The sequence below is a fragment of the Phacochoerus africanus genome, chromosome 2, assembly GCF_016906955.1.
Source record: "Phacochoerus africanus isolate WHEZ1 chromosome 2, ROS_Pafr_v1, whole genome shotgun sequence".
Taxonomy (NCBI): domain Eukaryota; kingdom Metazoa; phylum Chordata; class Mammalia; order Artiodactyla; family Suidae; genus Phacochoerus; species Phacochoerus africanus.
Genome location: NC_062545.1, coordinates 128,011,649 through 128,038,823, shown reverse-complemented (window position 1 = coordinate 128,038,823; position 27,175 = coordinate 128,011,649). Strand labels below are relative to the sequence as shown.

Genomic DNA, 27,175 nt, shown 5'->3' with positions numbered 1-27,175 from the left:
TAAGTGTATTTAAATGTACTTGGATTTGTTTTCAGTCAGATATGGTGAAGCCAACATATCAGGACATGTCTGCCTTAAAGAAAGAAGTTTTGACTCCCAGTTCTCTAGGGACGGGAGGCATGGTACATCCTGTGGGGCCACATGGGGAAGCACCAGCATTGGTCAGGAGATAGAAAAATTGAGGGGGAAGCATGGGGCAAAACCTATAATGTGGATTTCGGGAGGCAGGGGGAACAGGATGATGGGTTTGGGATTGGCTAATTTGAAAATTTTTAGTAGGCTCTGGGGTATAGAGGCTGCCCTGGTTGTCTGATGTCTGGCCCTGGGATGATTAGGGTAGAGGAATACTGCCTTCTGAAATGTCAAAGCCAGATAGAGGAAGTGGTCTAGGTATGGGCTCTGGGTTGGCTGGTTTGCTTATCAAAGGTGTGCTCCCAGATGAGAGAGGTTTACTGTCTTCAGGAGTTAGCTAGCTCTGGAAGGGACAGTCTCTTTAGGATGAACAAAGCCCCAGAAGGTCAAATCATCATAAAATACAGAAATTAAAAACATGCTTAATATGTAGGATTCAAAATATCTCCAGGAAAGACTCATGTAGTGTCTTACCCAGTGCCGTTGAGAAGTGCCACTAATAGACCCACATACTTTACTTGCATGTACTTCAGATTAAGATGAGAACTCATTAAGAAACCTTAGCATTTGGGGGACAGCTTTTGGCATTTTCTCTGCTATCTAATCATAGTGACAGTCTCCTTCCCAAGATTTTTCCAGATTTGGACATGCCCTTTTATAGGTTAAATCAGAGAGTATGATGGCTAATCCCATGTGTCAGTTTGACTGGGCCACAGGGTCCCAGACATTTGGTCAGACATTATTCTGTGTGTATCTCTGAGGGTGTTTCTGGGGGAATCAGTCAACTGAATGAAGCAGATTGCCCTCCCCAGTGTGGGTACGCCCATGCAGACAGCTGAAGGTCTAAATAGAACAAAAAGGCTGACCCTCCCACGAATAAGAGAGAGTCCTTCCTGTCTAGACAGGCAGTCCAGCATTGGTGTTCTCCTTTGCTCATACTGGAATGAAACATCAGCTCTTCCAGGGTCCTTTTTTTTTTTGTCAGGACCGCACCCATGGCATATGGAAGTTCCCAGACTAGATGCTGAATTGAAGCTGCAGCTGCCAGCCTATATCACAGCCACAGCAACACTGGATCTGAGCCAATCCTTCAACCTATACCACAGCTTGTGGGATCCTTAACCCATTGAGTGAGGCCAGGGATCGAACCCGTATCCTCACTGACATTATATCAGGTTCTTAAACCACTGAGCCCCAACAGGAATTCCTCTTCCAGGGTGTTTAGCCTGCTGCTCCTTTGGACAGAAACTACAGCATTGGTTCTCATGGGTCTCCAGCTTGCTGATGCAGATTTTGGGACTTGTCAGCCTCCACAGTGGTGTGAGCCATTTCCCAGGAGTATCCTTGGTATAACAGGGACAGTGCTTTAGTTTTCTCTCTTACTCCTTTCCATTGCCTCCAGTTAAATCCTGGTTTTGTCCTTTACTGGTTGTGTAGCCTTGAGGCTATAGCCAATCTCCTGCAACCTCACTTTTTTCAGGTGGTCAAATGGAGATGCTACATCTACCTCAAGGGCTGAGCGCTGTGCTTGGCACACAGGATTCTGGGCTGGGGCAGTCATGAGCCAGCTTTAGACTAGGGATTAGGATCTAGCTTCGGATTGTTCTATAGCCATGTTAAGCTGGCAAGGGCTGGGAGGGGCTTTGACAAAGCCCAGGACTGGTAGAGGGAGGGACAGGGCCAGTTCAGTGAGTTTCTGGAGGGGTGGGCGGACACAGTGCCCTAGAGGAGTACTGTAGGCACTAGAGGTGGATTTACCCAGAAGCAAATGAAATTTAAGCTTCAGGGCCTCTCTCCTGCACAGGTCTCTGTGGGTGCTGGGAGTTCCAGGAGCAGAGGCGGGAGATGTAGCCAGGTTATAACGAGGAAACATTTCTATGCTTGTATGTCTGATTCATTGCCTAAAAGAGACCTCAGAAGAGTCCTAAATCACCAAGGATCCAGACATTTATTGTGACTTATTTTCTCAGTCAAAATTAATATTAACTACTGTATCTGGTTTTATAATTTTAGGGTCTTAAATTGTATAGGTTTTAGGGCCAGTAAATCCTGGATCTGCCTCTGCCTTGAGGGCTGCTCTTCTGGGAGCTGGCATGTGGGGCCACTTGGGGTTGCAGGACTCCTATGCCTTGCCTGGCCCAGCAAAGAGGCCATCCTGAGGTCTGGAGCTGGGAGAAGGTCCAGATTGGGAGCTTCTCCACCTCTGGACTGCTAGCTCCTGCCTAATATGTGCGTTGTGGCTCCAAAGAGCGTTCAGAAAAAGTTGCTGTTTACAGAAAGGACTTACTGTAGCTTTGGCTCTGCTGCAGATTTGAAAGGTCACCTCACCTCCTGGGAGCCTCAGTTTCCCCATTTGTGATTTTGTTTGTTTGTTTTGTTTTTTTGCTTTACCAATGGCATGTGGAATTTCCTGGGCCAGGGGTCAAACCCATACTACACCAGTGACCAGAGCTGATGTAGTGACGATACCGGATCCTTAACCCTGTGTGCCACAGAAGAACTCCCAGTTTCCTCATTTGTAAAGTATTAGTGCCTCCAGTGTGGGCTTAGCTGTGGGCCCTGTGAATTGTAAGGCACCATGTATGTGGGAGGGGAAGTAGGACTATAACTGTGTTGCTACTACTTGTATTTCTATTATATGCTATTATTTGAAATATGCTCAGACCTTAACATTTCAGTGACTAAACTGTGAAGCTAATGGCCACCCTGACACACTGTTTTTTGACTTTTTTTTTTGTTTTGCTCATTCATTTTAATTTTTTATTATGTAAGCTTTCCAGGATATGCAAAAATACACAGATTATCACAAGGAATGCTTATATTTATCCATAAGTTGGCTTCAGATTATTATCAACTCTGAAATAATGTCATTTGTAGCAACATGGATGGACCTAGAAATTATCATTCTAAGTGAAGTTAGACAAAAACACATATCATAAGATATGACTTATAGTGCAGTTTTAAAAAACAGTACAAATGAACTTATTTACAGAACAGAAATAGACTCACAGACATAGAAACCAATTTTACGGTTACCAAAGAGGAAAGGGGGGGTGGGAGTTATACATTTGGAATTAGCAGTTACATACTACTATATATCAAATAGATAATCAACAAGGTCCTACTGTATAGCACAGGGAACTATATTCAATATCTTGTAATAACCTATCTATAATGGAAAATAGTCTAAAAAATAATGTAACTGAATCACTTTACTGTACAATTGGAATACTGTAAATCAACTATACTTCAATAAAAAATATCAACTCATGGCCAATCTTGCATCATTTACGCTTTCATCTTCTCACCTCCTATAATAACTTAGAGCAAATTCCAAATAATTTCAACTGTAAGAATCTTAGTATGTATTTTTAAAATTTAAAATCTCTTAAAAATTGTCAGTATTATTATTCTATTCACCTATCTCCCCAAAACTTAGATTTGTTTTTTCCAATTTGCTTAGCAGGCTGAAAGTTACTTATTTTAATTCAATGAATTTTATATTTATAGTTGTACAGCCATTATCACAATCTAATCTTAAAACATTTCCATCCCAAACTGCCAGTCTACCCCTCTCTTCCACTCAACCTGTCCCCTTGGTAACTATCACGTTTTTAAAATCTGTCAGTTTCTGTTCTGCAAATAACTTCATTTACATCCTTTTTTTTTAAGGTTCCACATGTAAGTGATAGCATATGATGTTTGTCTTTTATTGTCTCACTAATTTTGCTTAGTGTGGTAATTTCTAAGTCTATACATGCCATTATTTCCTTCTTTTTTGTGGCTAAGTAACATTCCATTGTGTATATATACCACATCTTCTTTGTCCACTCCTCTGTTGATGGACATTTAGGTTGCTTCCATGTATTGGCTATTGTTTATAGTGCTGCAGTGAACATTGGGGTACATGTATCTTTTTGAGTCATGGTTGCCTCTGGATAGATTTCCAGGAGTGGGATTTCTGGATCATATGGTAATTCTATTTTTAGGTTTTTGAGGAATCTCCATACTGTTTTCCATAGTGGTTACACCAATTTACATTCTCACTAACAGTGTAAGAGGGTTCCCTTTTCTTTGCACCCTCTCCAGCATTTATTATCTTTAGACTTTTTGATGATGGCCATTCTGGCTGGTGTAAGGTGGTAGGTACCTCATAGTAGTTTTGATTTGCATTTCTCTAATAATTAGTGATGTTGAACACCTTTTCATGTGTTTTTGACCATCTGTATGTCTTCTTTGGAGAATTGTCTGTTTAGATATTCTGCCCATTTTTTGATTTCCTTTTTTTTTTCTTTTTTTTTAGTATTGAACTGCAGGAGGTGTTTGTGTATTTTGGAGATTAATCCCCTGTCAGTCCATTTGCAAATATTTTCTCCCATTAAGTAGGTTGTCTTTTTGTTTTGTTTATGGTTTCCTTTGCTGTGCAAAAACTTTTAAGTTTAATTAGGTCCCATTTGTTTATTTTTGTTTTTATTGTCATTACTCTAGGAGGTGGATCTGAGAAGATATTGCTGAGGTTTATGTCAGAGTGTTTGGCCTATGTTTTCTCTAAGAGTTTTATAGTATCTGGTCTTACATTTAGGTCTTTAATCTGTTTTTGGTTTTATTTTTGTGTATGGTGTTAGAGAGTGTTCTAATTTCATTCTTTTACATGTAACTGTCCCGTTTTAACAGCACTATTTATTGAAGAGACTGTCTCTTCTCCATGGTATATTCTTTCCTCCTTTGTCATAGATTAGTTGGCCATAGATGTGTGAGTTTATTTCTGCGCTTTCTGTCCTGTTCTGTTGATCTATATTTGTTTTTTTGTGTCATTACCATACTGTTTTGATGATTATAACTTTGTAGTATAGTCTGAATTCTGGGGTCTTGATTCCTTCAGCTCCATTTTTCTTTCTCAGGAATTCTTCAGGTAGCAAGCTAAATGCCGCATGTTCCTTCCTACCTCACTCTTTGGGACCCAAGCTGCTTTATACTTGAATGTAAATAAAATTCAGCTGGTAGGCATTTTCCCTGAATTATATCTTAGGTCTAATGCTATGAGAACTCAATTGAGTCAGTTTGAATTAAACTCTGCTGCTTCAATTAGTAATGTAACCTTAGGCAAGTGTTCTAACCTTATGCCTAACCTCAGATTTTTCATCTAACACTCCCTTTACAAACTTATTGTAAGGAGTTTCTGAGATGGAATTAGTAAAGTACAACTAGTAAGTGTTAGCTGTTATTATTATGACAGTTTCTCCCTATTTTCCCATATAAAATCCTGTATTTTGGAAGTAATTTGGTTGAGAGATGCAAATAACTGATGATGGCCTTGACTGATTTAAGTTAAAAGGCCCAGCAAGCCTAAGGGTGAGGAGCTAGTGGAGGAGGAGGAGCCTTCTAGGAGTTTTACCACCTGGACACTGGATGTAAGCCCAGCCTGTGCTGTGTAAGCAAGGTTCACTTGTGTCTCAGAGACTGGCACTCACAGGGATCCAGACCCTTAGGACATCACAGCTCAGTGGAATCTGGGCTAGGAAGCTGGGAGCTGAGAGGTCAGGTAGGAAGAAGGGGGTGGGTGGCAAGAGCTGGAGGCTGTTTGTTGTCTGTTTTCCTCTGGATTTTGGAAGTTTTCTACAAAGGTGATAGATATATTAAAGGTTGGCCTTGTGGCTAGTGAAACCCAAAGCAGAGTGGACCCAGCCTGACATGGGCTTGAAATAAAACAATTGTGAACCCGTACAAAGACCCCACTGTTTCCTCAAGAGCAAAAATAGCTGGAAGACTGACTAAGGCTTGCTGGCCTGATGGGTCTTTCATTAAGATGCTCTGAATAATCCTTGTTTAGAGGCCAGTTCTGTTTGAACTCAGCCAAGTGTCCTAGCTGACACCCTGTGAGTGGCATGTCACATGGCATAAGATTAGGGAGCTCCTGAGGCTGGCAGTCAGCGCTACTTGTCTCAGAAGGGCTGGCAGTGGACGGATGTGGCATCCCCAAAACTTGTCTAGACCAGGGGCCAGAATCAGTGGCCAGCAAGGTAAGTAGGATGTGTCTGACTAAAGATTTTTCTTCTTTAGTCAAACAACAGGTACAGCAAAGGATTTATTTTGATCCTTTAAAGGAAGCACTCAGTTGATTTAGGATTAATTGAAGAAATTTTGTCTCACTTAAAAGCATGATATTGTTTAATTAGAACACGTATTTGTTAAATGAGATGCATTTATTTCAATGAAATAAATGTGCCACTTGTTAAACAAAAGTGAATTTCACCTTATTTAATGATTTTTTAAAAAAAGTGTGTGTTTCACACTTTGTAAAAGTGTAGAGAGAAAGCACCTGCATTCTTCTGCATCTTCTGCACCTCACAGGTATGTGTGCTACAGGCTACCTTCTAGGGATACTCAGAGACTTGGATTTATGTTCCCTAGGTGTTTTGTTGACAGAAATTTTTATTTCTTTTCTGTTGACTTTAGGGTCAAGTTTGGCCTTTCTTCCTGCACCATCCCCCATTCTGGTTAAGATAAGTGGCTTGTTTCCTTCATTATCTGGTTTTTTGATTGTTGCTCCAAATAGACTTGGTCCAGGTCAATGTCAGAAATTTCTTGGTTCCTGTGTATGTTTTCTGACACTACTTCTAACACCAGATTTTTGACTTTTCCAATACCAAACAGTTCTCTGATACCAACTTGGTATCCAGCAATTCAGTTCTGATGTTAGCTCCCAGAGCTGCAGATGAGGTCCTATTTGACCCACACTTCTGCCTGGCTGACTACAAATGTAGGGATTCCCAGGATCCCTTCTTATGTTTGATCATTTGTTAGAATGAGACACAGAAGTCAGGAAAACACTTCACTTATGCTTACTGGTTTCTAACTAAAGCTAACTGCAACTCAGGAATGGCCACTAGAAGAGATTCAAGAGGGCAAAGTATGGGAGGGGTTGTGTGGCACCACTGTACCAGGACTTCAGTGTGTTCACCAGTGTGGGAGCTCTCAGAATCTCATTGCTCAGGAGTTTTATTATAGAATTCTATCTCCAGCTCCCCTTCCCTCCCAGAGGATGGTGGTGGGAATGAAAGTTCCAATCCTCTCATCATGTTTGGTCTTTCTGGTGATTGACCCCCATTAGTGAATCTGTCTGGGGATCCCACCCAGAGTGACTTGATTAACATAAGCTCTGTTATGGTTGCAAGGGGGTCCTTATTATTTGCTATTGCAGAACAACTCTTACCACCCAGGAAATTCCAAGGGTTTTAGGAGCTTTGTACCACAAAAAGGGAATAAAGCTTAAACATATATATTTTATTATACTGCAGTTCTAAAGTGGGATATTAAAAAATTATGATTATGCATTATTGTTCTGGGTTTTTTTTCTGGTCTTTATATCATGCCCTACCTTCTCCACAAATAGATTATGGTCCTGATTTTTCTGATCTGAAAGTTAGGATGACATTACAGGGTTAGAATGGGAGTGTTTCCGAGATGATCAGGTATTTTGAAACCTGGAACATTTCCTCTAACACATTCTTTTATGTTTTTGAACTTCAGGGAGGTCCCTTCATTGTTTAGCGGTTAACAAACCAGAGTAGTATCCATGAGGATGCGGGGTTGATCCCTGGCCTCGCTCAGTGGGTTAAGGATCTGGTGTTGCCATGAGCTATGGTGTAGGTTGGAGATGCCTCTTGTATCTGGTGTTGCTGTGGCTCTGGCGTAGGCCAGCTGATGTAGCTCCATTTAGACCCCTAGCCTGGGAACCTCCATATGCTACAGGTGGGCCCTAAAATAGTCAAAACCCCCCCCAAAAACAAAAAAACTTCTGTCGATAGTTCATAAGTGAAATTTGAGTGCAAGGGCTAGGACATTCTGCTTGATGACTATTATTAGCGAAGTTGATAGAACTGATTCAGAGGACTTTGTGTTTATAAATACTGAATCCAGAAGTAGGGTATGGGTTACTGCTGAAATAAAGCAGAACTAGCCTTCTTGGCTGAAAAAGGAAATATTTGCATAAAGTCTTCCTCTCTCAAGAGAAGAGCCAAGGGGTGTTAGGCCGGAAGGGAACTAGGAGGTCTAAGAGCCTCAGACTCTGTGGCTGGAAATCAGAAACTTAGCCAAGCCTCCTTCTAGGTCATTATTTTTTAACTCTTCATGGAGTAAGATGTTGTGTCAGGACCATGAAAAAAAACAGTTTCCTGAAAAGGCAACGTTGCTGTGATTTTGTCTTTCTCTGGAATGTGAAGTCTATTCACCATAAAATGTCTTTTTTCCCTATCCAACAGCAACATCCTCCTTGATAGTTTCCCCGACTCCTCAATCATTGAAAGACAAAAAACAACCCAACCACAAGGAAAACCCGATTGTGGGATTTTAAAATTTAAATTTCATTAAACTTGAGAAAAGCACACACAAAGAAGAGGAAAAAAATCAGTGATGGTTATATCAAAACATTGCTAATATTTAGGGGTCAGTACTGTGGAGAAGTGATTTCCCTATTCTGGGAAGAGTGGAAAATATATCTGTTTTTTTTTTTTCATTTAATGTTATCATATAAGCATTGTTCCATTGTTGATGAAGATCACAGATATAGTAGATGCAGTGTCTTAGAGAAAAGGCTCTGACACTAAAATGTCTGGGATTCAAATCACAGTCTGCCATGTGTGAGTGCCCTGCTTCTGTTTTATCAACTGTAAAATGTGGATGATAGTGACAGCCAACTCACAAGTGAAATGCTTCTGTACATTAGTACATGTTTGTTATTATCATCAAAATAGATTTTACTATATTACATTACATACATTAATGTATGTATATAGTAGAAATTTTTATAAGATGCAGAAAAGAAGAAATCAAAACCAGCCATTATTCTAAAACCCAGAGAAAATGACTTATCCAGTGTTAACATTTTGCATTTTTAAATGCATTTTCTCTTACATATAATTGAGCTAGTGTTGTATTTCTAGTTTATATTTTGATCGTAGTATTTTATATACTCTTTGAGGACATAATTTGAAAAGACTGCATAGATCATCTTGTATACATATGTTACTTAACCTTTCCTCAGGATCTTGACATGTTGGTGGCTTCCCTGCCCACCCAGCTCCCCATTTTTAAATAGAAGTAATCATAAATTAGCCTCGTTTAGAATAGTCTGGGGCCTGAACCACTGAACCCTGGCCAGTTTGAAGCTCACAGTTTTTCCTGTAACCAGGATGTAATTAGATCCAATCCACAAACCAGTTCACTCAGGGTTGGTTGACCATATTATGACTAATAATATGAGATCTTTGTAAGGGTTTGTCTTCTTCAGTATTAGAGGTTATTTCCTTAGACTAGAGTCTCATGAATGGAAATGCAGGGTCAGAGGATGACAAATATTTTCTATAGGGACTATATCGACTAAGATTTATGGCAACAATGTATGAGCCTGCCCTACTTTCTGTGGCCTCCATGTCCCCTCCCCTAGCTCTGGGTTGCTTCTCAGATCCGAAATATTGAGGAAGTTGTCAGGCGTGCCAAAACACCGCAATAGAGTTAATCCTAATTAGAGTCATCGTTCTGGCCACTCCTTTTCACTCCTAGTCACTTCTCCCTCCTCCAGGGCCCTTCCTTCCACCTTTCATGGTCTTTTTCTCTCTCAGCTTTCTCTAACCCCCTCATGTAGCCTTCCTTCCTCTTATCCAGTCGGGGGAAATCACATAATTAAATTGTTCCATTAAGAGGTCAGTGACTTTATTTTTTAATTTAATTTAATTTTTATTTTTGTCTTTTTGCCATTTCTTGGGCCGCTCCCATGGCATATGGAAGTTCCCAGGCTAGGGGTCTAATCAGAGCCATAGCCACCGGCCTCAGCCACAGCAAGGTGGGATCTGAGCCGCATCTGCAACCTACACCATAGCTTACGGCAATGTCAGATCCTTAACCCACTGAGCAAGGCCAGGGATTGAACCTGCAACCTCATGGTTCCTAGTCGGATTCGTTAACCACTGAGCCACGATGGAAATTCCAAGAAGTCAGTGACTTCAGCACCTAGAAGTGTGCTTCCCCAGCAGGGTATTTGCATGTTAATAAATTATTCCTGGAGCATTGTGGAACCCAAAGATCTGAACTTGATGGTGGAATTTGGGGTACTCTGATACACAGGGAGGAAGATATTTTGAGTCTGTGCCCTTCACATTATACAACAGTTGGTATCTAAAGTGCAAGACCTGGTCTATGGATGGGTTGACTCCAAGGCCAGTTTTTGAGAAGCCTTCATTTCCTCACTGCCAAAGCACTAATGGCTCAGAGCAGGAACACCTTTTCCTAAAAGTGTCTCTTGGAAAAACTGTTAAGGGGAGATTATTTACTAAGTTGGATATAATAAAAGACTGGTCAGCAGCACATGCAGATTCTTTACATAAAATATAACTTTTATGATATAAGGCAGGGCTTCTTTCATGGCTTTTTAATCATCTAGTTGAAATTGCCAAAGGTGTGGGGAGCCATTGCTTCTGTAGCCAGTGATGTGATGAAGTTTCACGTCCCTGCACAGGCAGATCCGGGTACTTCTGAGTGGAGCCAAGGCTCTGATTACCTTGGCCTGAACTCTGCATTGCAGAAGGTGGGTTTCTGGCTGTACTCTGTTTCTGCAGGGTCTTGGGTGCCCTTTGTGGCAAGGGATTGTACAGGTGCCTGTCTGTGGACTCAAACATTTTTGACAGATTGAATAAAAGCCAAAGAAAGAGTTGAGGAGCATGCTTGAGAGGAGAAGGAGTGACAGTATGAAACCATATGTGATGCCCTAGGATTAGGGATGGACAAGGATGGGTAAAGGTGCATTATTAGAGAGGACTTAGAAGATGAGGCTTACCTGGTTCAAAGGCTGAGATTTTTCTGAAACAAGGAAGAGAAGAAATGGAAAGCTTAGCCAATTGATAACCATCAATGGAGCTTTCCCAGCAGACTCTTGACCACAGCCAGGCGGGAAGGTAGTCTTGAAATGGTGGGGACCAGCCTTCCCTTCCTCCCTGAAAAAAGATGCTTCAGACCCATAGCGGTTCCTTCCTTACACACATCCTTACCTGTTCCTTTCTAGCCTGATCCAACCCAAAGATGACCTCGCTGGCCACTGTGGCATCTGGCCCCCGCACCCGGCTCTTTGCCTGCTTCCTCAGGCTGGGCACTCAACAGGTCAGTCCACTCCAGCTGCACACAGGGACCAACCTCGCAGCCAAGAACCACTATGAAGTGCTAGTGCTGGGCGGGGGCAGTGGTGGGATCACCATGGCCGCCCGCATGAAGAGGAGAGTGGGTGCAGAGAATGTGGCCATCGTTGAGCCCAGTGAGGTGAGTCTCCCCCCTTTTGAGAGAGAGAGAGTGTGTGTGTGGGTTTGGTTGTTTGTGTGGTGTATGTGCATGCACAGGTTAGGGGACTGGAGTGGGGATGACTGTCAAGCATAGGGTCACCATATTCTCAGGCTTCTCTTTCTGGGCGTGAAAAGCAGGCTGTCCTAAGGACCTGGGAAAAGGTAGGGGGAGGGAGAGATTGGGGACAGATCTCTTGGCTTCGAATGTTCTTCTCTGTTTCAGTTTCTTAGGGCCACCATAACAAATTACCATAAATGGGTGGCTTAAAAACAATAGATAATTTATTCTCTCACGGTTCTGGAGCCTGGAAGTCCCCAAACAAGGTATGAGCAGGGTTGTTCTCCCTCTGAAGGGTGTGTAAGGGAGGATCAGGCTGTCCCATGCTTCTCTCCCAGCTTCTGGTGGTCGTGGGCAGTCCTTGGTGCTCCTTGGCTGGTCGTTCAGCACTCCCATCTCTGCCTCTGTCCTCACATGGCCTTCTTTTTCTAGTGTCTTCATGTGATCTTCTTAAAAGGACATCGCTTATTGGATTAGATGTTGAGACAAGCTAATGGATGGACATTAGAGAGTCAAGGACACTCTAATTCAAGTATGACCTCATCTTAACTTGATTACATCTGCAAAGACCCTAATTCCAAATAAGGTCATGTTCACAGGTCCAGGGTTGGGACATCAGCATAGAGAGACAATGCAACTCACGTCATCCTCCACTTTGAATCTCAGGTCCAGAGAAAACCCAGTGGCTTTCAGTACTTCAGTACTTTCCTGTCCCTGTTCCAGTTTGGAGGAAAGATTATGAGTTGAAGGGCAGGAGACCTCTGAAAATGTGTGAGTGGGTTTGAGAAATTTGAGGACAAGGTATTATAAAGGGATGATAAAGCAAGGAAGTTGGGATGTGTTTGTAAGGTGCTATCTCATGAAAATCTTTGTTCAAAAGCTTTAGAAAAATAGTCAAGATTTTTGGTGGTTTGCCTGATGTTACGTAGGGAACTGGGCAATGCACCAGTGAGAAGCTGTATCCTTGGGCGGGAAAAAGCAAAATGGATCTGGTGCTTGTTGGGTGGAGAAGGTAGGGCAAGAAAGGCCCATTCCTTTTTAAGACCAAACAAGGTTTCCCAGGGCTTTGTTGCAATCTCTGATTGATATGCTGTAATCTGAAGGGAGACTAGAGGGTGCTGTCTGTCACTTTCTAAAGTGACTTGAATTCAGGGACATTTTAAATGGTAGTGGTCTAAGAACTGTATCAGGTGGCCTGTGGTGGCTTGTAGCTAACCCATTGGAAGGTCTTCCAGTGGGGCTATTCTCTGTAATGGGACAGACTCTTCTGAGGCACTGGACACAGTGATTGAGAAGGAGTCTATCCTGCCTCGTGAGGAAGCGCAGGACAGGGGCTCTAGGGGGAGCTGCCAGTGGCTCAGGCGTTCGGCACTTTCCCTTCTGTGTCTGGTTTAGTGATTGCTGGCACTCATGCTTGTGTGCAGTCTAAACAAACACAAACCAATTGGAGCTTGTTGTTTTCATTCTTTTTGCTGTTGCAAGAGGGACTTGAAATGATTGAGCTCTCCCCACTGGAGACCTCTGTCTGCCTCCTTTTTGATCACATGCATTCTGGCTGTAGGGAGATTACAGAGCCATTCCTTATGTGCTCTTCACCCTCTGGGGGTGTCGGCAACTCTTCCCAGCCAGCGTGAGGCATTTTGGCAGTATTGAGATCTCTTGGTCTCCTGATCTACTCCATGGATGAATTGGAATTCTCAGAGGCCATAAACCAATCTGACCTTTGGTCCTGAGTCTAGAACTTCCACAACTAACTGAGATCCAGAATGGACCATCCGAAGCAAGAGAACTGTAGAAAATAGGGGAAGTTTAGGTATTTTCTAGAAAATAGGGTAGAGGATCTGGTGCATCCTAGCTTTGGGTGTAAAACCCCTGAGAAAGGAGAAGAGGGGCTCCTCAGGCTGAGAGGGGATTCTGTAGCCCTCCCCATGGGCCTGGAAACACAGTTAGAAGTTAATGAAGTTTTTTGAGCATCCCAAAGTGGCTATAAACTTTTCAGGCTCACCTCAAAAGGTTTATTTTTCATTGAGGTATAATTGACATAACAATGTGTTAGTTTAAGGTGTACAACATAACGATTCGATACTTGTATACCTTGCAAAATGATCACTACGATACATCCAGTTAGCATCCATCGCCATACACAGTTATAAAACATTTTTTTTCTTTGATGAGAACATTCAGAGTCCACTCTCCTAGCTACTTTCAAATATGCAATACAATATTATTAATTGTCATCACTATGCTATATATTACTTCCCCAGGGACTTATTCATTCTATAACTGGAACGTTTTTGACCTTCTTCATCCATTTCACCAACCCCCTCACCCCTCCTCTCAGGCAACTACCAATCTCTTCCCTATATCCGATCTCCCAAATTTCTGAGGAACTGTATTTAGGCTTCCGGGCTTATTTTTTCTTTATATTTGTGCACATAAATGCATCATAATGTGTGTATATATGCACATATATGTAACATGTGCATGTTAAATACCAAATCAACTTTCATCAATAAATAATACAATAATCACTAAAGATAGTTTATGGCTTTTTTTTTTTTTTTTTTGCTGATATTGTCACAAAGTCCTTTTGCAGGTAACTGCCCTTCAGAGCTTAACATGGTAGGAGACACCAGTGGACCTGGGGAGGGGGTGCAGGGGAATGAACCTTCTTGAAACTTTTCTATGTGATGATCCATGGTTCAGGAAGGAGTAAGCTAGAGAGTCTAGCTCAGATACCTTTATGACCCTTCGATCAGCCTCATTTTGAAATGATTCTCTAAATACTTTGTTTCTTAGAGACATTTCTACCAGCCCATCTGGACCCTGGTGGGTGCCGGTATCAAGCAGTTATCCTCATCTGGCCGACCCACAGCGAGTGTGATTCCATCTGGTGTAGAATGGATCAAAGCTAGAGTGGTTGATCTGAACCCAGACAAGAACTGCATCCACACAGACAATGGCAAGGAGGTAACCATTAGGGTCCTTTGGCTTTTGTTAATCTGAGGGCTTGTATTGAGTGCGCAGCCATGATCATACTAAACAGCCTCATGGTGAGAAGGTGGTATATATGTGCCTGGGCTGAAAACCACATGAGATATGGGAGGGGGTGTGGGGATAGGTGGAAGGACTGGGGGATGTTGAATCAATGAACAGAGAAGTATTTGTTGAATACCACTCTGCCCTATTACTTGGTACAGTATCTTGCACCTGAATTTTTATTGAACAAATACACTGCTCTATGTTAAAGTACCAGGCACCTCCCTCCTTTTCCCTTTGGGGCAGCCAGCTTCTCCATCTGACAGCTGGCCCCCCAGAAGGGGATGTTGGAAAGTATCCATCCCAGTCACACTAGGGGGCGCTCTTCCAGAGCTGTAAGGGAACCATGTGACTGCAATTGGTGTTAGGTGGGTGGCGGGGGGAGGTTAAGAATTGCTGCTGCTGCAGCTTAAGGCTCAGAATTACTCAGTGACATTTAGAAGTTTCCTCCCATCGCCACTACCCAGGGATCAAAACTTTTCAGCAGCTGCAGCCTCTGTGTTTGATGGAAGGGATGAGGGCAGGATGGTGAGAACACAGGCTCAGAAGCCATCAGCAGCCTTATGTTCTGATGCTGTGCTGAGCCCAGGGCAGCCATCAGACTGCACCCAGCCTGTTCCAGGCTCCGTGGTTCTTGGTCCTCATATACTTATATATACACATATGTATAGATGTTACTGGCCTTAATACTCTACCTGTCTCCCTCCAAATTGGGCACACTAGCGTTTTCATGGAACTGTGTAATCGAGAGTTGGTGTGAATCTGAAAGGTTTTCAGATCCAACCCTTTGCTGTAAGCAGGGACCACTGGTTGAGGGCATTCTCAGCCTTTCCTTCTTAGGTCATGGATCTTTCTGAGCATGGATATTAGCTCACTCTAGAAAAATGCACATATGTCAGATTTTACATTTAATTTCAAGGAGTTCAGAGATTCTTTGTAGCCTTAATCTTTGATCAAGATTACCTGCCTACCTTCTGGTGGGCCTTGCTTCCTTTTTTCCTTTCTTCCTTTTTTCCCATCTTTCTTCCCTCCCTTCCTCAATATTTATTAAACATCTTCCATAAACTAGGTACAGTTTTAGAGATACACGAGTGAACAAAAACAGACCGAAAATCCTTATTGTCCTGGATTTTATATTCTAGTGGAGGGGAACAGACAATAAACAATAGACATAATAAGTAGGTTATATGGTGTGTTAGGTGATGGATATTTAAGGAAATAGAGCTGAGTTACTGGGATTGGGGCACACAGGGGTAGGGTGTTGAATTTAAAATTGGCTGGGGGGAGTTCCCATTGTGGTGCAGCAGAAATGAATCTGACTAGTATCCATGAGGATGCGGATCGATCCCTGGCCTCACTCAGACGGTCAGGAATCTGGCGTTGCCGTGAGCTGTGTTATAGGTTGGAGACACGGCTTGAATCCCACGTTGTGGTATAGGCTGGCAGCTATAGCTCCGATTTGACCCTTAACCTGGGAACCTCCATATGCCACATGTGCGGCCCTAAAAAGACAATCAATTGATCAATCAATCAATCAATAAAATAGGTTAGTATTTATACATCCCAGGGCCAAGGACTTCTTTGACAAGTTATCCTTCCCTTGTTTTAGAAAGACAGGTGGTAGGAAAGTTCTGCCTTTCATGAGTCTGAGTCCACATTCCTGTAACCTCTCTTTTGTTCTCTCTTTGGCCTCCAGGGATATTACTGGCTTTAATACCTTTCCTGTTCCTTAGTCTTCCTAGACTATGGGAAGGAAGGTCTTCTCTCTTTTCTGTGGAGAAACCCTTGACTATTGGAACATGGCTCTTAGAGTCTGTGTCCATCTTCTCAGGTGGACTCGTCCTGCTGTCCCCACTTTCTTCATATTTCTTGGTCTCCAGTCCCCTTACTACCCCCTTTACCCTGCTTTAGACATCCTCTGGCTTTTTAGTGTCCCCATGACCCATGGCCCCAAGGGGTGACTGGAGGAGTAGCTGGGGCCATAGAACAGCCCAGAATTGAGTGGGACCATCTGCTCCTATGTCTGGATATGGTCCAGGTTAGCATTTGCCAAATGGCAGTTCCCACAGTGCTGATTTGTGTTGGGCAGGTGGTCAATTCAAACTACTGGGGTCTTTTTTTCACAGGGTCTTTTGATCCACTGTCAAATAAGGCATACCCCATCCTAAAATATATAACATATGTACTTATTTATTTACATTAAATTTAAAAATTTATATATTATTTTTCCCCATTGACAGACTTCCTTATCTTCCCCAGCATCTCCAGGAGAGCAGACTGCATTAAACACAAGATTGTTCTCCATTTACAAGGTTGAGCTTTGAGGCTCATTTCCCTTGCCATCTGCTGCCAGCTCTTGGGGCTAGCAAACTTATATCTTATACTATACATCACCCCTTTGGTATAGCAGTGCCTGCTTCTAGTCAGACCCATTTGCATGGCAGGACTAGCTCAGAGTCCTCTGTGACTGGGTTTGTATGTATCTTGAGGAATATAAACTTGTCTCATCTCTTGAGACACTCTCATCGCTTCTGAGCCCTGCTTATACATCTAAGGCCTGGACCCTTAGAAGAGTTGTAGTGTGTTGTTTTAGGTTCGAGGCAGAAGTTGGTACAAACCGGTGAGGCTTTTGTCCAAGATTTTTAAGCAAAAGTATTCCACAGCTGGATTTCAGAAATCCACATACTGTGTTTCATCCTGTTGGTTTTTGTTCACCTTCCCACCTTGCCTGGATCTTTTGGATTTGTGATTCTGTCATCCAGGCAGCAATTTTTCCTTGCCAATATCCATAATGGTTTCATCAGTTCAAGGTTTTAATTCTTTAACATGTCCCTAGAGAACTTTTTTCTAGCTTATATCAATCATTCTTTTTTTTGAAAATGTAAAAAATCTTACCAGGAGTTCCTGCTGTGGCTTATTGAGTTAAGAACCCAACTAGTATCCATGAGGATGTGGGTTTGATCCCTGGCCCCGCTTAGTGGGTTAAAGATCCGCTTAGTGCCATGAGTTGTGGTGTAACAGACACAGCTTGGATTCTTCATTGCTCTGGCTGTGATGTAGCCTGGTAGCTGCAACTCTGATTTGACCCTTAGAGTGGGAACTTGCATATGTCCAGGGTGCAGCCATAAAAAGACAACAAAACAAAACAAGACAAAAAACTTACTGAACTGTTTTATTTGTTGTTTACACTTTCCTATCCTGTTCATAACGTGCAAGACTGGGTCAAGGGACTGCTGAAATCCAGATTCACTGTGTCTCTGACTCTCCCCTGTCCCAAGGGTCTGTCTGTTTGGAATGTGTCCCAGAGGCCTTGGGTAGACTGGCCCTTGCTCCTTCTCCAGACCTAACCTGGTTCTGATCTCTTCTTGTTCTGTTCCAGCACAGGGTCTCTAGTTTCCTCGAATACTGAGGCCTCCATTCCCCGCAGGACATTTGCACATGCTGCTTCCATCTTGTCCCCTAGCTAACTCCTCATCTTTAGCTTAGAGATGACCTCAGATGACCTCTGGTAGGTCAAGTCTTCCAGGTCCTACCAGACTAGGCAGATTCCCCCTTGCCATGCCATCACCACATTCTGTGGTTTGGTAATTATTTGTGTGATTTTTCTGGTAATGCCTGTCTTACTCACTAGACTGAGTTCCTAGAAGGTAGAAACTGGGTCTTTCTTGTTCAGTGTTGTATGTCCAGGACCTTTTACAATATCTGTCACGTAGAAAGTGTTTAGTAAATCTTCGTGATCAAGTTGTATCTCAGTTTCTTCATTTGTAAAATGGTACTAATAATAATACCTACTTCATTGAGTTGTTGTGATGATTAAATGAATTAAGACTTGTAAAACATTCAGAACAGTGCCCTGTACAGAGTGAATGCTCAAGAAATGTTGTTGTTGTTATTATTATTATTACTGGTATTTTAATGTTCCTTTTTTTTTTTTTGGTCTTTTTGCCATTTCTTGGGCCGCTCCCACGGCATATGGAGATTCCCAGGCTAGGGGCCTAATTGGAGCTGTAGCTGCCAGCCTACGCCAGAGCCACAGCAACGAGGGATCCGAGCCATATCTGTGACCTACACCACAGCTCATGGCAATGCTGGATCGTTAACCCACTGAGCAAGGGCAGGGACCGAACCCGCAACCTCATGGTTCTTAGTCGGATTTGTCAACCACTGCGCCACTATGGGAACTCCTATTTTAATGTTCTTTTAAAAGAATCTTTGGCTGACGTGTGCAGCAGCTTGATGTGGGACCTTAGTTCCCAGCCCAGGGATGGAAAGGCCAAAGCACTGAGTCCTAACCACTAGGCAACTGGGAAAATCCCACTTATTATTTTTTAAAGACCACATGAGAAGTTCCCATCGTGGCTCAGTGGTTAACAAATCTGACTAGGAACCATGAGGTTGCAGGTTTGATCCCTGGCCTAGCTCAGTGGGTTAGGGATCCGGCGTTGCCGTGAGCTGTGGTGTAGGTTGCAGACTCGGCTCGGATCCTGTGTTGCTGCAGCTCTGGTGTCGGCCGGCGACTACAGCTCCAATTAGACCCTTAGCCTGGGAACCTCCATATGCCATGGGAGCGGCCCTAGAAAAGGCAAAAAGACCAAAAAAAAAAAAAAAAGACTACATGAGAAAAAGGAAAAGAAGGTATATAATGAGTTTCTACTCTGTGCCCAAAGAGTTCTTTCTTGATTGCTGACGATGGAAAGCAGGTTTGCAATCTGTGAACACATGCTGATGCTCTTTTGTTCTAAATTATTGAGACATTTATTTAGTATATGAGTCTGGAATTTTGAAATGGATGAACATCCTATTTTCATAAATTGTTAGTGTCAGAATTTATTTCCCCCACTCCCTGCATAAAATTAGAACACTTGCCCATTTTTAAGCTTTCTGGCAAGGTCTGTACTTGCCTCTGAAATTGCTCAAAAGTTTTTTTTTTTGTTTTTGTTTTGGCTGCACCTGCAGCATATGGAAATTCCTGGGCCAGGCATAGAACCCATGTCACAGTATTAACCAGAGCCAGCAGTGACAGGACTGGATCCTTAACCCACTGAGCCACCAGGGAACTCCTCAAAAGTTTTGTCTGCAAGACTTTGCAATTCCTTAGAGTTGAGATCATCTGGCCTGGAAGCTTGAACTCATTTAAAAGGCTTGAAACTTTATGTTTTTTGCTATGTTAGGGTTTATTCTCTCTTATTCCCCCCCCCCCTAATTTTAAGCTTGTCTGTTACTAGTCCTTAAAAATAATGTGTTAGGAATTCCTGCTGTGGTGCAGTGGGTTGAGGCTGGAGCATCATATCTGGGGCTGTTTGAGTCACTACTGGAGCACAGGTTCAATCCCTGGCTCAGGAATTTCATATGCAATGGGTGTGATCTCTGCCCCCCCCCCGCGCCCCAAAATCAGTGTTATTCTCTAATAGAACCATCAAGCCGTGCTTATGCCAAAGCCTTTTTTTTTTTTTTGTCTTTTGTCTTGTTGTTGTTGTTGCTATTTCTTGGGCCGCTCCCGTGGCATATGGAGGTTCCCAGGCTAGGGGTTGAATCGGAGCTGTAGCCACCGGCCTACGCCAGAGCCACAGCAACGCAGGATCCAAGCCGCTTCTGCAACCTACACCACAGCTCACGGCAACGCCGGATCGTTAACCCACTGAGCAAGGGCAGGGACCGAACCCGCAACCTCATGGTTCCTAGTCGGATTCGTTAACCACTGCGCCACGACGGGAACTCCTTTTTTTTTTTTTTTTTTTTTTTTTTTTTTAAGGTGACACCTGCAGCTTATGGAGGTCCCCAGGCTAGGGGTTGAATCAGAGCTGCAGTTGCCAGCCTACACTGCAGCTGCAGCAACAGGGGATCTGAGCCGTATCTGCAACCTACACCACAGCTTGAGGCAATGCCAGACCTTAGCCGGCTGAGCAAGGACAGGGATTGTACCCATATCCTCACAGAGACAACGTGAAGGTCTTAACCTGCTGATCCACAATGGGAACTCCCCCAAAGCTTTTCTTGTTTAGAGTTGATATGTTTTACCTTATGTCATCACCCCCAGGCCTCGTGCTATCTCTGACCTCACACTCTAAAGACAGCCCTGTTCACATAGCCATTTAAAGGGCCCAGTACACTTTCCTACAGAACAAGGAATTTTAGTACACCCAGTTTCCATGGGTAGGCAAATCATACAGATGAAGCTGTATATATTATGTATCCACTTTGATAAAAAAATGATGTTTTTCACAAGCAACTGAAATCAGTCTTCCACCCATCCCTTCATCCAACCACACAAGCAGCTGAAATCAATCTTCCACCCATCCCTTCATCCAGCATTCCTGGCTTCCTCACTTTAATTTAGTGACTGCTAAATTCTAGGACTATGAGGAATAAGACATAACCTTTATCATCTAGGAGTTTTCAGTGTAGTGGGGGAGGATGTGGCTTCTGTATAACATGACAAGGGCTATAAAGCATTATGGACTCTGTGCTAAGGGAGCTCTTAGGAGGGGCCAGCAGGGAGAGGGACTGAGTCATGAGAAGGCTGAATTGGGGTGACCTGGAGCTGAGTCTCCTGGATCCCAGGGCAGGACCTCTTTAGAGACTTTCTCTGCAGTCCAAGCCGAGCACTCTTAGGTCTTGGAGTCACCTTTCTCCCACTGTGGCCTGCCCAGCTCCCTGCCCTGCTTCTCTGTTTGGTATAAGACTGTGGCAGCACCGCCTTGGCTCCATTCTGGCCTCCTGACATTCACTGCAGTCACTCTCCAGTTTTCTAGGCAAGTCTTTTGATCTTATATCCTTCTTGCTTACCCTTTTGTGCTTCATCATGTCTTTCTCCTGGTCTTAAAACCGACATTTCCACCCTGATAAAAATGGATATTTTTGGGAATTCTCTTGTGGCTCAGCAGGTTAAGGATCTGGTGTTGTCACTTCAGTGGCTCATGTTGCTGCTGTGGTGTGGGTTCAGTCCCTGGCCTGGGAATTTCTGCATGCTTTGGGTATGGCCAAAAAAAAAAAAAACAAAAAAAAAGAAAGAAAAAAATGGATACTTTTGCCTTCAGCATGAAAAATCACAACGTCTATATTTAAAGAAGAGCTTTATATTCCAAACAGATCAGTAAATAAGATCAGGTAGGTTACATCACACACGTCCTTGTCAGTGACCCTTGAAAAAGCAGTTTCTCAGTTACGATATTGTTCCAATTCATGTGACAGGTCAGATTTGCTTGGGATTCACATGTTACCACATTGATTTTAAAGAAAGTTGGTTGTGGAGTTCCCATTGTGGCTCAGCAGGTTAAGAACCCGACTGGTATCCATGAGGATGTATGTTGGATCCCTGGCCTTGCTTAGTGGGTTAAGGACCTGGCGCTGTTATCCTGAGCTGTGGTGTAGGTCAAAGACACAGCTTGGAATTCATGTTGCTGTGGCTGTAGTGTAGGCTGGCAGCTACAGCTCTGATTCAACCGCTAACCTGGGAACTTCCGTATGCTGCAGGGGTGGCCCTTAAACGGAAAAAAAATAATGATAAATTTTTTTTTCTCATGAGAATGGCTTTGTCTTTTTTTTTAAAAAATTTTATTACAGTTGATTTACAATGTTGTCAATTTCTGCTGTACAGCAAAGTGATCCAGTCATACACACACACACACATTCTTTTTCTCACATTATCCTCCACTGTGTTCCATCACAAGTGATTAGATATAGTTCTCTGTGCTATACAGCAGGATCTCATTGCTTAGCCACTCCAAATGCAATAGTGTGCATTTACTAACCCCAAACTCCCAGTCCATCCTACTCACTCCCCCTCCACTTTGGAAACCACAGGTCTGTTCTCCAAGTCAATGAGTTTGTTTCTTTTCTGTAGATAGGTTCATTTGTGCTATATATTAGATTTCAGATATAAGTGATATCACATGGTATTTTTCTCTTTCTGACTTCATTTAGTATGTCTCTAGTTCCATCTGCGTTGCTGCAAATGGCATTATTTTGTTCTTTTTTTTATGGCTGAGTAGTATTAAAAAGATATTTTAAGATTAGAAAGTCTTCCTCCCTGACCCTTCAACATAAAAAGTGTTAACACAAGCACTGTGCAAATAGCTTTGGCCTCTTTGCTGTCATTCTCCAGTTCTCCAGTGCATAAAACTGCAGTGGCCTCAAACTCCCAGAGACCAGGCAGGTTGTGCAATCAATATTTGTGAAGCAGTAAGGGGTGAGTCAGCAGAGAATGGTGGGTGTGATGGCACCCTGGAGCGTGCATTCCTGCTCAGCTCCTGTATCCTTGCTCCGTCACATTAAAAAATGGAAGCAGTGTTGGATACACACATCTGGGGTTGGAATTGGCCCTTGGGCTGCCACTTTGTGGGTCTTGGTCTAAAATGATGTTGTTTTGTGTTACAGATCTCCTACAGATACCTTATCATTGCCCTTGGAATCCAGCTGGACTATGAGAAGGTACTGTTTAAACCACTTCTGGGTTACACTGGCTTTCTTAGGCTATGATCAAAACTTCATTATGTTGCCTTCTTTTCATTTTGGCAAGAAAGAGTACTAAGAAACCCTCTTCTAGTTTTATTTTTTAGCGGTCTCTTTATGGTTTTAAAAAAGTCTAAGATTCTGTCAGTGATCATGACATGTTCTAGCTTTAAGCTTTAACCAGAGTTCAGCATGTGTACAGCTGAGTGGTAATTCTTACCAAACAGCAGACTTTTCCACACTTATGAAAAAAAAACCCCATCTTTCTATGTAGGACTGAGTTGCCTTATTACAGATTAAATTTTCCTTTGAAAGTAATATTTAGATTATGAATTCTTAAGCAGACTCTCAGGGTAGAATACTAGCAGTTTGTTTATCATGCACTGGAAGGATATCTGAGTTTCCTTGCATAGAGGCTGCACTTTTTGATATGAAGTGACCGCTACAATATAAATGCTACCCTGGAAGTTCCTTAGACCTCTCTTTTCAGTAAGCTAGGGTGTCAGATGCCCTCTGAAAAATGTGAAATTCAAATGTAGTTTTCTAAAATGTTATGAAGCAAGTTAGTAATTATGATTTCCAGAAGCTCATTGGGGACTTTGGATAAATAGTTGGAGGACGTAAAGCACAGTGATGACCATGTCACAAGTTTTAGGAATATGGTCTGGGCAAGAGCCTCATCTGGGTTGGATCAGCAGGGTCTTTGAAGTGTGTTTCCATAACATGTCCAGGGTAGGGGGTAGTGAGAATGATCTGGGACGTGCTCTGTGAAGGTTCAAAGAGACCGTGAACTGGTGTGAAGGTTTGATGAGTTTTGTGCTATGGCTTGTGAGTCTCATATAACCACAAAGTATGGATGAGACTCTATGGAGGAAGGAGAGGTTACAGTTTCTGGGAGGTCCAGGCCTCTCAAAAAAGCCCCATTAGTGTTGACTTAGCAAAGAAAGCCCATCTCTAGGGTCCTGATGCTCCCACAGCCCTATGCAGTGCGTAGGGAACTGTTTGAAGAGACTGGTGCTGAAAATTCTTGGCATCCTCTTGCAGTCAACCAAGAGGTTGACTCTTCGGAGTTCTTCTTGCGGCTCATAAGGTTAAGAACCCGATGTTGTCTCCATGAGGATGTGAGCTCCAACCCTGGTGTTGATCAGTGGGGTAAGGATCCGACATTGCCGCAAGCTGTAGTGCAGGCCACAGATGCGGCTCGGATCTGGCATTGCTCTGGCTGTAGTGTAGGCCAGCAGCTGCAGCTCTGGTTTGAGCCTTAGCCTGGGAACCTCCATATGCCTGGAGTCCAGCCCTAAAAAAAAAAAAGTAGCTGTTACTATGGAGTCTTTACTAGGTGCCAGGGACCATGCTAGGAATCTAATATTGATTCCTCATAGCTACTTGTGAAGTAGGTATTTTTATTTCCTCTTAATAGATGAGGAAACTGAGAATGTGAGAAATGTAACCAGGGCCGCTGTGCTACTTAGCACTCTTCGCAGATGCTGGAAAACTACTCAGGGTAGTGTAAACAAAGCAGGGGTTTCTTTGACGAAGATTCCAAGGTGTGTGGGTCTCTTGGGCAGGGATGTGGCTGGGCCACCAGAAGGGCTGGGTCTCTGATCTGGATTTGGTTGGACCCCAGGCAGGCTCTCCCTGCCCTGTTGCTTCTGCCTCTTGTTCCCAGCAGCTCTGGTGTGGGGGAGGATGTCTCTTCAGCTTGGTGCCCTGCTCACTAGTCTGCTCAGTGCAGTAGGACAGTCCACAGCTCCCAGTGCATGCAGCCTGTTCCTGTGCAGCCAGAGTGGGGGTCAGATCACATCTCTTTCTCTGACTCTGTTCTTTGTCCTTCAGGGCTCTCAGGGAGGCAGTGTGGACTCAGTGGGAATCATATAATGCCCTTCATGACCACACCTCCCTAATAGGAACTTGGTTACCACTTTATGGTACCTTTTCCCTTAACAACTGGTTCTTCAGACTAGAGAAAGATGAAGGCAGTAAGAGATCAGCTGTTTCTCTCTTGGATACTGAGTTTTGCTTTGGGAGCCAGCAAGGACGGAGCTCCTGGAGGAGGAGCCCTAGGCAGTGTTTAGGGCTTCAGTATCTAGTTCTGTAAGATTCTAGGTGGGTCTCTCATCCTTGCTCTTCTTCAGTTCCCTTATCTCTGTCTAGGAGCCAATAATATTCCACTTCCTCCCTCAGAGGAGAATAGGGAATATTAGCATAGATGTGAAACTGTAGAAACCTTAGGGTGCAAGGTGATTTTATAATAAGAAATGGTTATTATCATTGAGACTGCTAATAACTTAAACTGTAGCAGAAGACGTGGTCAGTAATCAAAGGAATAGTTGCTCTTAACATTGGCTATAATGGGAGTTCCTGTCGTGGCTCAGTGGTTAACAAACGTGACTAGCATCCATGAGGACGCAGGTTCGATGGCACAGCGGAAATGAATCTGACTAGGAACCATGAGGTTGCAGGTTCCCTCCCTGGCCTTGCTTAGTGGGTTAGGGATCTGGTGTTGCCCTGAGCTATGGTGTAGGTTGTAGACTCGGCCCAGATCCTATGTTACTGTGGCTGTGGTGTAGTCTGGCAGCTGTAGCTCCGATTTGACCCCCAGCCTGGGAACCTCCATATGCCACTGGTGCAGCTGTAAAAAAAGACAAAAAGATAAAACACACACACACGCACACACACACACACACACAAAAGCAAAAAAACTCCATTGGCTGTATTGGAGGAGACCACAGGACTTTGTTTCCTTGAGGCCTGAGGACTAGGAGTCCAGCCACTCTGCGGGTGGGTGCCTATAGCCTGGAGAACAGCCTGGGGAGGTTCTGAAGGGACAGCCCATCTTGATGACTTTTGTGATGATTCCCTGTTCATGCTTGAATCTCTTAACTCACCCTGTGCCATCTCATTGCACTGCATGAACTTTCTAACATTTAAGACAAAGACCCAGTTAATTTTCCTAGGAGGAAAATGCTAATACTCATGGAGCACTTATTGTGTAAATGTCATTTTTCTAATCATCTTCCATGAATGTTCTCCTTTACTTCTGCCAACAATCCCATGAAGCAGCTACTTTTTTTTTTTTTTTTTTTAAAGGCCGCACCTGCAGCATATGGAGGTTCCCAGGCTAGGGGTCCCATTGGAGCTACAGCTGCTGGCCTACACCACGGCCACAGCAACTCAGGATTGAAGCCAAGTCTGCCACCTACACCACAGCTCACAGCAATGCTGGATTCTTAACTCACTGAGCGAGGCCAGGGATTGAAGCTGCATCCTCATGGACGCTAATCAGATTCATTTCCACAGAGCCACTACGGGAACTCTGAAGTAATTACTTTTATCCCAACCTTACAGATGATGACCGTAAGCTTATCAGTGTGTGGCAGAATTACCTGGAGGGCCTGTTAAAACAGATTTCTGGGCTTGCCTCTGTTTCTTACTTAATAGGTTTGGGGTGGGGCTTGAGAATTTGCATTTCTAAGACATTCATGGGTGGTGCTACTCTGGGGACTACACTTTGGGGACCACACTTTGAGGGCCACCAGCTGATTTACTGAGTAATTTACCCAAGGTCACACTTGTAAGTGGAAAAACTAGGACTCAAGCTGAGGCAGTAGGGTTTCCAAGTCCATGCTTTTAATTACCTGCTTTACTGCCTTTACCAAGAGCTTGATCTGGTCCAACCTGATATATGGTCATTTACATTTGTGATTACTGCCAATGTGGCTTTTGGTTCTGCTCATTCTTCTGTCCATTAAGTCATCTGGTTCTCCAAAAAGGAAGTATGGCTGGCTTCTTGTCCTCACTGTGATGGTGGGAAGAGATATGCTCAAATAATGGTTTCTAGGCCAGGGAGGCCAAGGGCTCCTTCTGGGCTGAGCCTGTTCTGCAGTTTGACCGGTGACTTCAGGCACTGTAATTCTGGCTTAGTAGATGCCTCAACCACCTGCCTGTTCGACTGTGTATGAGGCCCGGGAGCTAATAATTGTGCTGAAATGCTTGAGAGGTTGTAGAAATGATATGAGAACAAGGACTCTAAACACAGATTCCTTGTAGCACAGCTGGTTAAGGATCCAGCATTGTCACTGCAGAGCCTTGGGTTGCTGCTGTGGCATGGGTTCATTCCCTGGCCTGGGAACTTCCACATGCCATGGGTGTGGCCATAAAAACCAAA

The 27,175-nt window shown here is 43.4% G+C and overlaps 1 protein-coding gene across 4 annotated transcripts in view; it reads left to right on the top strand.

The window, feature by feature from the left end:
* The window catches only part of SQOR (sulfide quinone oxidoreductase), a 51,528-nt gene that overhangs the window by 11,502 nt on the left and 12,851 nt on the right, over positions 1-27,175 (top strand). The window contains exons 1-4 of one of the 4 annotated variants that reach the window (XM_047766446.1): positions 6,106-6,152; positions 11,189-11,439; positions 14,317-14,487; positions 22,933-22,986. In XM_047766446.1, the coding sequence (XP_047622402.1) occupies positions 11,206-11,439; positions 14,317-14,487; positions 22,933-22,986 (459 nt within the window). In that variant the 5' untranslated portion in view covers positions 6,106-6,152; positions 11,189-11,205. Of the gene's footprint in view, positions 1-6,105; positions 6,153-10,580; positions 10,715-11,188; positions 11,440-14,316; positions 14,488-22,932; positions 22,987-27,175 lie in introns of those variants that run through there. The other 3 variants (XM_047766445.1, XM_047766444.1, XM_047766447.1) reach the window with 3 other exon arrangements.